This window comes from Aotus nancymaae, unplaced genomic scaffold, assembly GCF_030222135.1.
Source record: "Aotus nancymaae isolate 86718 unplaced genomic scaffold, 86718_ANA_hifiasm-v0.15.2.pri h1tg000077l, whole genome shotgun sequence".
Taxonomy (NCBI): domain Eukaryota; kingdom Metazoa; phylum Chordata; class Mammalia; order Primates; family Aotidae; genus Aotus; species Aotus nancymaae.
The window spans coordinates 7,824,736-7,837,693 of record NW_026988492.1 but is presented as its reverse complement, the minus strand read 5'-3'; the positions used below and the strand labels follow the sequence as shown (position 1 = coordinate 7,837,693).

The 12,958-nt window shown below is 38.9% G+C and overlaps 1 protein-coding gene across 3 annotated transcripts in view; it reads left to right on the top strand.

The window, feature by feature from the left end:
• Nucleotides 1-2,450: 2,450 nt before the first annotated feature.
• RAB18 (RAB18, member RAS oncogene family) overlaps nt 2,451-12,958 on the top strand; it is a 34,822-nt gene continuing 24,314 nt past the window's right edge. The window contains exons 1-2 of one of the 3 annotated variants that reach the window (XM_064368563.1): nt 2,451-2,661; nt 7,887-7,942. In XM_064368563.1, coding sequence (XP_064224633.1) covers nt 2,594-2,661; nt 7,887-7,942 — 124 coding nt within the window. In that variant the 5' untranslated portion in view covers nt 2,451-2,593. Of the gene's footprint in view, nt 2,662-7,886; nt 7,943-12,101; nt 12,557-12,958 lie in introns of those variants that run through there. The other 2 variants (XM_012474201.2, XM_012474202.3) reach the window with 2 other exon arrangements.

Below are 12,958 nucleotides of genomic sequence, written 5' to 3'. Positions count from 1 at the left end.
GGTAGAAGGTGATATTGTGTGGATTATAATAGAGAGGGTGAGAAAATGAGTCTGAAGTCAAATGGAAATAACAGAACGATGACCTTCTTCTCAGCCAGCTATACTGTCCCATGGGCCCTCAGACAGCACTGCTTGTGTAAAGCTGCAAAGCCGAAAGTGGCTACTCCAGCTCTTGACCCTGAGCCCTCTAATCGTAGGGCTAAAACCCCACCCAAGTGGTCAAAATGACATTTCAGCTACCTTTCCCACAGACTTTACTTCTAACCCTTCTCTCTCAAATCCCCAAGTTTTCACCCAAATAATTAAATAATAAAATGAACTCCTCCTTAAACCAGGCATGGTGGAATGTGACTGTAGTCCCAGCCATTTGGGAAGCTAAGGCAAGAGGATCCCTTGAGCCCAGGAGTTTGAGTCCAGCCTGGGAAACATAATTATATCCCAACTCTTAAAAAAATAAAGTAAGAGAGGAAATGGCCAAGAGATGGAAGATATCCAAGAGAAAATGATATTGCTAAAGTTCATCAACAGTGTTACAGGTTGCAAGAGATAGCCCTGGATTTATTGATGAAGTTTTTGTTTTTGTATTTATCTTGGTGTGAATAGTACAGTGTGATAGTTCTCAAACTTTTTGGTTGTACAAATTATTGTATACTCTTACAAATTATTGAGGACCAGAAAGAGCTTTTGATTATAAGAACCCCGAAGAGATACAAGGTTATATCTCTTATTTATCCTACTAGAAATTAAAACTGAGAAAATTTTAAACATATGTTAGTTTGCTTAAAAACAATAGTAAACCTATTACCAGTTAATAGAAATGTTTATGAAAATAACTAGTTTAAAAAAATTGAGAACAGTGGCAATGTTTTACATTTTAGGAAATACCTTTAATATCTGGCTTAATATAATAGAAAATCAATAAGTTCACATAACTCGTTCTTCCTTGAATCTGTTTTGCTAGTACACGTTATTAATATATACCCTCTGGAAAACTCCATTATATTATCATGAGAGAAGTACATGAAAAAAATAACATATTATGAAAATAGTTTGATCTTGCAACCCCCTGAAAGGTTTTCAGGGATTTCTAGGGATCTGGGAACCCCACAGCAGGAGAGCTTGACAATACTGTAAACCTCATAAATAAGGTCTTGCTGTCATAATGAAAAGTAAGCTAGATAGACTTGACTGAAGTTTCTAGCGCTATTTGATGAGAAGTGGAGGTTGTTTTATTGACATTACTCTCTAAGCTTAGGAATGAACTCTACAACATTCATTCAATTAATTCATTCAGCATATCTTTACTTAGCACATATTATGTTCCAGGAAGTACTCTAGATACTGAGGACATACCAGTAGACAAAACAAAAATTCCTTGCCTTCGTGAGACTTCTAACAAAGTAGTAAAATATATAGTGTATCAGAGGGTGGTTAAGTCCTACGCAGAAAAACAATGTAAAGACATCTAGAGATGCTGGAGGGATTTGCATATTTCAGTAGAATGGACAGGGAAGACCTCGTTAAGAATGCAACATTTGAACAAAGACCTGAAGGAAGTGAGGCCATTTGGATAAGAGCTTTTCCAGCTATTTAACAAATTAATTTCCTAACATTCAAAATTTAATTTATATGTATTATTTAATCAAATATCTATTGTATATGACATTAGTTGCAGAAGGAAATAAGAGAACTGATGTTTATTGAGTGCCTGGCATGTACCGGGTACTGTGCTAAGTATTGTGAATGAGGTTTGGTACCTTCACTAAAATTTACAAGTTAATGTAGGAGGCAAGGTATAGACATACACTTTCTGCAGTGTGGGTGTAGCAGTTCCTACGAGGAGGAAGAGTTGGCTTGAAGTTGTACCACCAGAAGTTTATAAGCACCTGACCTACCTGAAGTCTACACCTTCCTTTCAAGATAATTAGTATATGGAGGGTGCTCTCCACTCTAACAGAGGGGAAGCCAGCAAATTAATACCTGATCACACCTTTTATAGAGCACTTTGGTTAACAATCTGTCTTCACAAATTAACTCATGTAATCTTCATAACAATAAGAAGCAGATGTTCTAAGAAGCGTTACTGTGTCTTTCTGAGATTAAGAAAGACTCAGAAGGCTGGATAGTATGACGAGGCAGTTATAAGGTAGAGTTGGACCTAAATGTAAGATAATCTGCTTCAAGCACACTGCTTTCCCCACCGCAGTGCAGCTGTTATGAGCAGCTGCTGAAATAAAACAGCTTGATACTTTCCTGACAGTCTTCCCACTGACTCGACAGGAGGGTTAGGTTAAGGTTGGGGCGGAGCTAGACCCCATGAATAAGTCAACGAAGACACACGCAGCGTTCCCCACCTGCGCTTGCGCAGGGGAGGAACACGCAGTCCGGAAAAACGCCGGAAATTCTGGGTTGCGCAGCCGTGGAGCTACCTCAAGGCGGAACTGGGGCGTCCAGGGCTTCGGCAGCTTGTACACCCGGTGTGAAAGGAGGGTGGCAGCCGTGTAGCGAAGCGCATGCGCAGCAGCTCCCCCTGCTGAAGGGCTGAGAGGCGCACCGGGGCCGCCAGCTGGGCTAGGAGCGGAGTGGGGTCAGGATGGACGAGGACGTGCTCACCACTCTGAAAATCCTCATCATCGGCGAGAGTGGGGTGGGCAAGTCCAGGTGAGGCGGGCGTGCGGGCCGTGGCGAGGGTGGCTGAGCTCTTTCTGCCTCGGTGGCTGCTGTCTCCTGGGCCGCGACGGGAACTGTAAACGGCGGTGGCAGGCGCAGGCTGGACTCGGGCCGGCTCCGCTGCGCTCTCCTGGGCCTCTGGGCCGCGCTCTCCTGCGGCGTCTGCGCCCCTCGCCCCACCCGCGCCTGCCTGGTTCCCGGCCTCTGCCAGGCCTAAGTTCTCAGTGTCGCTCTCCCTCCTGTGGCGCCGAGAAAACACGATTCCAAGGGCCGCCGATCGGCCGGTGGGTTTGCTGCACGGAGCTCAGGGCGTGGCGGGCAGGTTTGGTCCCGAATCCGGCCAGGGGGCACCTCGCCTCGAGCCCCTCGGGGTTCAGGATGCCTGTCACCCCGAGACCCGGTACACATAACTTTCCCACTTGAGGGTTTCTGTGGGGCCTTCTCTAAATCCATAATGTCCTCGGGAAGTTTCGTGACGCCGTAGGTCCCATTCCTGGCCTGTTTGGGCCCAGCATCATGTCGCTTCTCTTACTTTTTGATTAGTTGGCTGTGAAAGAACTCCTGGATCTTGTGACTGCTGGAAAATTTCACTTTAGTGTAAGGTCCGAGTGTTTCCGCTGTGGACCACCTTTGAAAATGAAGTGTAATTGATATTTCTCATTTTGCCACATCCTATGGAGACAAAAAATTAGTATTGTATTTTCCTTTTTGACTTTTTCCTTGGGGAAAATAATGTTGACAGTGGAGTTGAGTATAAGGTAAGACATGGATCTAGGTGGATGTTTCTAGAGGGTTGTGATTTCATCTAGGTCTTGGAACAAAGTTCTCCAGGTGAAGTCATTCTTGCCATCTGATTATGAGTAGGTTATGTTCAAGGCCGTCCTAATCCTTAAACCACATATACACTCCAGGGGCTATAGTGCGTTTCATATAATAATTTTTTATATTTTATAAGTTGAAGTAGCCTTCGTTCTACAAAATAGAATGAAAGCTCTCCTCAAATAACTTTTAAAAATTACTTCATAAAGCCTTAATTTTTAAAAAGCTACTTCAGAATTTGAAAGCTTATGTAATATATTCTGAAATTGTGTGTATTTTTGAAGTTTGACAATACATTTTCATAGTATTCCTCATTTAATGTACTGTGTGTCTACTGGAATGAAGGATTTGCACATACCAAGGAATAGAATAATGAAATACTATGGGTTAGCAAACAAGTATAATTTGTATGTGAGTGTGTGTGTGTAAAAGGGATGAATAAAATTATTTACAATGATCATCTGTTATTGCACATACATATTTAAGGGTTAAAAAGTAATGTAGTAAACGTTGTCTTCATAGGAATTTCATAGCCTTGTGAGCTTTCTTTTTCTTTTCTCCTTTTTTCCTTGAGATATGGTTCTCATTTAAGTTCACACTTAGGAAATTAGTGTCTTTGAAGTCAGAATGGCTGGTTGTCATTTCATGTAGTTCAACCCAATACATGGTCCGTTAGCATTTTTTCTAAATGTATTGCATGGGTGACAAGTTAGGGTGTGTTAAAATTTTCTGGAAGGTTAACTGGAGTATATAAACAAATTCCTCTGCTTTTTTTTTTTGAGACAGGGTCTTGTTCTGTCACCCATACTGGAGTGCAGTGGCATGATCATATAGTTCATTGCAGTCTCAATCTCCTGGGTTCAAGCGATCCTCCCACTTCAGCCTTCTGAGTAACTGGGACTATAGGCACGAGTCACCATGCTTGGCTAGTGTTTTTTATTTTTTATAGAGAGGAGGTCTCACTGTGTTGCCCAGGCTGGTCTCGAACTCCTGAGTTCATCAGATCCTTCTGCCTTAACCTCCCAAAGTGCTAGGAACATAGCATGAGCCACCATGACTGGCCCTACTTCTAAAATTTTTTCGCTAGATGGGATTTTCTTATGTTGCCCAGGCTGGTCTCAAACTCATGGGCTCAAGCCAACCTCCCGCCTCATCCTCCTAAAGTGTTGGGGTTACAGACATGAGCCATGACACCTAACTGAGATTCTCCTTGTAGAGTGAGGTCTGTTAAGTGGATTTATCAGTCTCCCTAGTTCATGCCCCCAAAACAAATTTATGTGGGCCTAATCTGTTTTAAACTTTTTCTCAATACATAGCGATGGATTATCAACTGCTCTGGCAAAATTTTGATACTTTACCTCTTTCTGGAAAGGATTGCATTTAGTGAGAAAGTTGTCTTATTTGTCTAGCTAGATATACATTATTGGCCTATGTGATATGCTGTGGAAAACAACCTTAAACACTTGCGTTTCTGGATAAGATGAGAATAAATGACTCTACTAAAATAGAAGTCTATGCCTTTAAAAGTGAATTAGTACAAAAATATTTGTCATGGTTATGATCTTAAAGTCTTGTTTTAACTAAATTTCTTTCTATTTCATTACAGAGCTGAAGCTAGTGGAAGTGAGATAGCACTTGTGTTGTTGGGGGAAAACAAAGGATATCTTTAATCTGAATTAGTGGATTACTTTCTAGTGTATTTCATAGTGTTAGAGTCTGAAGGGTATGTGATAATAGTCAGGAGATCAGGATTATGAAACTGGGGCTGCCATTTGTGTGACCTTGTGTGTGATACTTGAATGCTGTAGGCCTTCATTTCAAAAGTGAGGGGATTGGAATAGAAACCTCTCAGACCCTAAATGTATAAGACTCCGATTCTGTGGCTAGGCCTGGTGAGCTAAAGAACTGGAAGGGATTAGAGAGACCTATTATCTAAATTGCTGTCCCTCTTACGCCCCTTGCCTTCCCATTCTTTTTGGTGAATTTCATTTGTAAATTAAAAAAATGCAGATTAGTCATAATCACACTCTGTTTGTTATAAATTTGGTGTATCTAAGTGCTGTGGTGGTAGTTACTCCTTCCATCTCTACTTCTGCATGGAAAACATTTTGCTCCTTTAACTTTGAGAGTATGAGGATGTAAATATACAATACTATAAGAATGGTGCTTGGCTAACGCCCTTTTTGTCCTTAGCCCACATGCACTCAGGTGAAAAAAAAAATGTTGCTTTTACCAGGTGCAATGCCTCATCCTGTAATACTAGCTACTCAGGAGATTGAGACAGGAGGATCACTTGAAGCCAGGAGTTCCAGACCAGCTTGGGCAACATAACGAGGCCATGCTTCTAAAAAAAATAAAAATAAAAAAATTAGCCGTCCGTGGTAATGCACACCTGTCGTGCCAGTTGCTTGGGAGGCTAAGGTGGGAGGATTAGTGAGCTATGATTGTGCCACTGCATCAGGCTGGAATGCAGTGGCACAGTCATAGCTCACTAATCCTCCCACCTTAGCCTCCCAAGTAACTGGCGTGACAGGTGTGAGTCCCTGTCTCTTGAAAAGAAAAGAAAAGGAAAGGGTGCTTCTTAATTATTTTGACATTGTCAGTTCCTTTCAAAATCTAATAGAGAAATGGACTCTCTGCCCCTTTCAAAGTCTAATAGAGAAATGGATTCTCTGCTTAGAAAAATGCATGCATAGCATTTAGAATAACATTTTGGGATACCAGAGTACCCCTGGTTAAGATCTGATGTGTACCTAGAGCTTGCATTAAAATTTGTTGCTTCACACCATCCCACCAATTCCTTGCCTCTCCTGACAAAGTACCATTAATAACAAGGGCCATATAAGGATGAGCAATTATGGAAGAAAAACCTCTGGCTTTGTGTCTGCACATTGCCATATGTTCAATAACTAATACCCAATATCATCATTATTCTGTTATTATTATATTATTACAACTAGTCTACAAGGTTATGTTAACTTATGTTTTTGTGATAATATTTTCTGTGGTGACCACGTATAGATATGTATCTGTTCTATTCTTAAATTATGAGTAACTGAGTATGTTGGGAGAGAAGAGCATTTTTATAGGTAGTCTTTAAAAGTCTTATTTGTATTGTTACCTATGTTAGAAGTAAGTAAATAGAGTCAAGATGTTAACTAGTGAAATGTAGAATTTAACTCTTCTGTTTTACTTTGATTCTGTGGTTCTGGTTTTATGGTAAACACAAGAAAACAAAACCTACTTAGGGAGTTAATCCTTCAAATATAATTAATGACACTGGGTTTGAAAACTACCAGGAGACGATTATGTTTTGCAAAAACTCTGTTGACAAAACATACCTTGACCAGCAATAATCACAATCTATAAAAATAGTCCTAAGATTTTTCTATAATTTAGACATCTGATGCTGTTTCTTTGATTTTATTCATGCAAACAGGTCAATTAGGACAGTCTTATACTTGAGAAGTTAGTATGAGGGAAGATTGAATGACTTTAAAATCAAGGGCTTTAACAAAAGATTAGATTTTAGTTTTGAAGAGCTTCTAATAAATGACACTTCTCCTTCATAGTAAGTAAAATAGTTCTGGAAGATGCAAAATCTTAGAGTACCCTTCTAATCTGGTGTCTTTTGCTTTTCTCCTTCCTTTCTAGTTTCTTACCATTTCCTAGGTTCAGTCCTTTGTTCTCTCTCGCCATAACTGTGGCAGTTGTCTTCCATTGATTTTCTTCCATTTTTTTGTTGGCATTAACTTTTCCAAACAAAGAGCAGTTCTTGTCATAACTTTCTTTAAAAGCCTTCAGTAGCTCTAGTTGCCTACTTGGTTTTATACACCCTACCTAGTGTTTGCCCAGTATTCCTACTCTGTCCTGTGATCTTTCTTTTTACCTCTCTTTTTACTGCGTCTTTTCTTCTCACTTAGGTAGTAGCCATACTGCATGTTACAGAATGCTAGGCTTTGATGTATTTCTGTTTTTGCTTGAATTCAGAGTGGGTTACACAATCAGATTTCTTAGTTTGTTGCATTCTAAGAGACTATTTTTTCCCTTTTCATCTATGTCAGTTAAAGCATGACATGCTGCTAATATCATTTTCTCAAAAGGACATACCAGAACAGTTAAAAAAAACCCCAACAACCCCCACCTTTTGTACTTGGAGGATTGTGTGGGAGAGCATGGGGAATATATTTAATCGTAAACTATTTTGCTTTTGGGATTTTTAAATTGCCTTTCTAGTAATTTAATTCTTCTGTGTGTACCTGCTCTGAAGCAGTATTCCTAGGAGCAGGCCTATTTTTATCTGCATCTAATAATTTGTGACCAAATATTCATGAACACATTTATCGTATGATTAGAAAATTCAGATTCCTAACCTGTCTTTTTAATATTTCTTTCAGCCTGCTCTTGAGGTTCACAGATGATACATTTGATCCAGAACTTGCAGCAACAATAGGTAAGTGTATATTTAAAAATCCTGTAAAAATGCACAGTATTTTCTTGCCTTTGGCCTTTTAAATCTAAACCCTTCCACCTTCCTCTCACCGCCCCACTGCCTCCTTGTCTGTTGAAATCTTACTTGTCCTTCAAAACTTAATTTTGGTATCATTAAATCTCTGAAGCTTTTCCAGATCTTACCGAGATAAAATAACTTCATCTGTTGTCTCATGGCACTTTACTAAAACTACTGATAATGTGATTATCTATACGCACATTTCTTTCCTATACTATGGATTGTCTTTTATTTTGCACTATACAACAATTATTTGAGTACTTATTATGTGCCAGGCACTGCTACTGAGAGGTGAGGTTATAATATTGAATAACAAACTTGGTCTCTGTCATGGACCTAAAAAAGTGTGTTAATTTTGTATATTCAGCATTTGCTACAGTGTTTGACATGTATTCTTATCCTCATATTTGTATTGATATTAGTTATTAAGGATTGTTAGGAGCAATGATACTTAAATGCCTTTTAAAGGTAAAATTTAGATTGCCTGAAAGTGGTTAGTCACACTAATTTATGAAAATATATGAGAAGATAGAGGTAAGTATTTTGATATCACATATTTACACTGTAGACAACAACATAAAGGTATGAAGAGACTAATTGGAATAGTCGAAAGGTAGCTGAGCTGAGTCAGAGCTAGTCTTAGCTTTGCCTTGAATTAGGTGTAATCTTGATGCAGTCACTTGACTTACTAACTTCATCTGTAAATTGGGAGGTTTTGGGGAGAGAGAATGCTTTTTTTTTTTCAGCTTTAAAATTTCATGATATGAGGAGAATGTAATAAAGATGATCCTAGCGTTATTGTTAGGGAAAATAAAGAGTTTCTCTTAACTGCCTTTATTTGTTTTCATTTATTGTATGTCTATTTTTAACTTTTTATTGTGAAAAAATTTCAGACTCACAGATTTGTAAAAATAGCACAAATAATTCTTGTGTATCCTACTAAATTACTCCAAATGTTAATGTTTGTCACATTTGCTTTATCATTCTCTCTCTACATACACACAGTATTCTTTTTTTAAAAAAAGAATAGTTTGAGAATAGATTGTAGACATGATGTCTTCAATGTCTACATACTTTAATGTGTATTTTTTAAATGAACATAGATACAATTTTATTGTCTATACACAGATTTTATCAATTGTCCCATTAATGTCCCATAAAGCAAAAGACAAATAATTGTTTTGGGTCCAGGATCATACATTGAATTTAGTTATTTATCTTTAGCCTCTTTTATTTCATTTAATTAACTAATTTATAATTTATTTATTTTTGAGACAGAGACTTCGCTCTTTCACCCAGGCTAGAGTACAGTGGCGCCATCTCAGCTCAGTGCCACCTCCACCTCCCAGGTTCAAGTGATCCTCCTGCCTCAGCCACCTGAGTAGCTGGGACTGCTGGCTTATGCCACTATGCCTGGCTAACTTTTTTGTATTTTTGATGGAGACGGGGTTTACCATGTTGGGCAGGCTGGTCTTGAGCTCCTGACCTCAAGTAATCCACCCATCTTTGCCTTCCAAAGTGCTGGCATTACAGGTGTGAGCCACCGTGTCGAGGCTCTTCAGTCTCTTTTAATCAGCAATTCTTCAGTCTTTCTTTGCCTTTTTAGGGCCTTGACATTTTTGAAGCATAAATAATTATTTTATAGAATGTCCCTCAATTTGTATATGTCCAGTGTGTCCTTACAGTTAGATTCAGGTTATGCACTTTTGGCAAGAATTCCACAGAAGTATTTTTCAGAGCACAGTGTCAGGAGGCACATGGTGTCTGTTTATCCCGTTTATTGGTGGTGGGACTTTGGTTACTTAAGGTGATAGATGCCAACTTACTTCTCTGTGAAGTTACTATTTTTCCCTTCATAACTAATATATGTCTTGTGGAGAGATGCATTGAGACTGTATAGGTATCCTCCTTATACTTTTTGCCCCTTGTTGTAGCACCCACTGATAATTTTTGCCTGCGACAAGTGATAAGGACAGTATATGATCTTGTCACTCCAACTGTGATGGTTATCAGATGTTGATTTTTTTCAAATGCTATCACTCTGTCTGCATATCTTGTTTGGAATTCTGTAAGTAAGAGCCCTTTGTGTTTCTTTTTTATGTAAGGCGGTGTCTCGCTGTATTGCTCAGGCTGGCCTCAGACTCCTGGGCTCAAGTGATCCTCCTGCCTCAGCCTCCAAAGTAGCTGGAACTGCAGCCATGCAACACCATGCCCAGCTCACAAGGAGCTCATGTTTGTTTCTTTTACTTCGTATGAACTCATGGTGCCTCTAAATTTTAAATAAATTATATTAGTCTTTACTTAACTTTTGCATGACATTAGCATTTACAGATTTACTCTTAATTGTGTCATAGGAAAGGGAATCATTTAAAACACTGTAATTCAGACTCCATTGTAATTTGGTTTTGTTGTATAAAAATAATTATTATTATTCAATTTAATTAATTTGCTTATTTTGAGACAGGGTGTTGCTCTCTTGGCCAGGCTGGAGTGAAATGGCACAACATCGGCTCACTGCTGCCTCCACCTCCCTGTTCAAGCAATTCTTGTGCCTCAGCCTCCTGAGTAGCTGGGACTACAGGCATGCACCACTACACCTGGCTAATTTTTGTATTTTTAGTAGAGACAGTGTTTTGGTATGTTGGTCAGGCTGGTCTTAAACTCCTGGCCTCAAATGAGCTACCCGCCTCAGCCTCCCAGAGTGTTGGGATTACAGGTATGAGCCATTGTGCCCAGCCTGGTGTATTATTTACTCCTATAAAAATTACTTAGTAGTAAAACCTTATTTTGGTCAGAACCTGCCTGAGTACATATTGGTAATGGCTAGCAAGGAGGAGAGCAGTAGCAACTGTCAGGAAAATAAACTTGCCTAAAGTTAAAATTTTATTGAAGGAATGAGCATATATATATATATAATATTAACTGTCTTCATTACAAACCCAAATGGAATTTGGGGGCTTGTAGCATGACAAATTGTGGGTTGTCTTTATTACTAAAAAGGCTTTGTCTTCTGCAAAGACAAATACTAAGATTATAGCATGCTGGTGAAAAAATATATAATTTGTTCCCCAAATAGGCCCTAGATCTTGAACACTTTGAACAAAGTATCTTTTACAATTAATCATGAGATTACTTTCTGCCTTAGGTAATAACCAGTATATAGAGTTTGTTTGTTTGTTTGTTTGTTTGTTTGTTTTCTGAGATAGAGTCTCGCTCTGTTGCCCAGGTTGGAGTGCAGTAGAGCGAGATCTTGGCTCACTGCAACCTCTGCTTCCCAGGTTCAAACAATTCTCCTGCCTCAGCCTCCTGAGGATTACAGGTGCATGTCATCATGCCTGGCTAATTTTTGTATTTTTAGTAGAGATAAGGTTTCACCATATTGGCCAGGCTAGTCTTGAACTCATGACCTCAAATGATCCACTTGGCTCAGCCTCCCAAAGTGCTAGGATTACAAGTGTGAGCCACCATGCCCAGCCCACACATGAGTTTTAAAAATAAAAACAATTACTTAACGGCCTTGTGAAAATTAGTGTTTTATGGAAAATTGGTATTTTACCCCACAGTAAAATAGTAGTAAGGAAAGTGTACCATTATCTCTCAGTAATTTAGTGAGGCACTTAAGTTTTTGTCTTATATAAAATACTCTTTTAAGATAATTGTTGGATTTGGGATTTGCAGATAGTACTATAAAGTTAGAATTTTTCTTTTGTTTTTTGGCAATTAGCTAAAAACAACAAAGAGTGGGAAGAACTGAAACACAAACCCAGCATCCCACTAAACTAGAAGACAGTTAAAAACCCAAGCCACAAAATAGGTGGGATTGTTGCCAGGAGCAGTGGCGATGAGGCCGGCTGCATGTGGGAAGAAGTAGAGAGGATACCACAGCTGTGGAGCTCAAAGCCAGCAAGAAACACCCACGAAACTGCAGGCCTCCCTGAGGTACAAACCTCTTGTTTACAAAAGTGAAAGGGGTTTCTTCTTCTCATGACAGGAGCTTTCCTGCACCTGATTTGATTCTAAGAAGTTGGGGAAATGAAGCCAAACAAGGAGTCTCATAAACAAGCCATTTTTGTAGGAAGTAATATATGTCTATCTCTACAGCAGTTGGGGAAGAGATGACTTTGCATTGTGAGAAACCTCCAGACTGCCTGTCTGCATTGGCTGTTGAGAAGTAAAACACTAAACTGTCTCTTAGGTAAATCTCTGAATCACGAAAAAGTTGTGTCAGTCCAGAACTGGAGACACTCTGGCCTTCTGCACAAATCTCCTACAAATAGCAGGTTCTGGACAACCAGCACTTCTTCAAAGATAAATAATCGAAACAATTAGCTTGACTGCCACAGTTGTTTGAAAATCAAAAAGGAAGAAAGAAACAGAGAAACAACGGACAGATGAAGAACAATCACCTAAAATATTGCTATAAAGAAGATGAACATTGTGATCAAACATTTTGCCATGAGTTTAGAAAGCTTAATGAAGTATTTATTACTGAGAGCACAAAGCAGTTGATATAAGAGGCCAGGGAAGAAATGGTGTGGTTGCATGAGAAAATGCAAGGTAAGCTGATTAAGTGGAAAGAAAAATAAATGAAATTAGAAAATAAAGCCATTACTGAAGTGAAGATGAAATAGAAAGGATCACGTAGATAATAGAGTGGAAAATACTATAAGAGTCAGAGTCTAGAAATGGGAAAAGCAGGTGAGTTTACCAAAATTAATGAAAATGTTAAAAAAATTTTGATAGATACGGAAATCAGAAAAGGAAATCCAACATATGCATATTTGAGACTCAGAAGAAAATGTAATGAAACACAACAAATATTTTAAAATGTAGTATAAGATAACATTTCTGACATAAAGATAAACACTCATACACACAAAATTGCAAGCATTTAAAATTTTTTTGATACAGTGTCTTTTTCCGTCGCCCAGGCTGGAATGCAGTGGCACAAACACAACT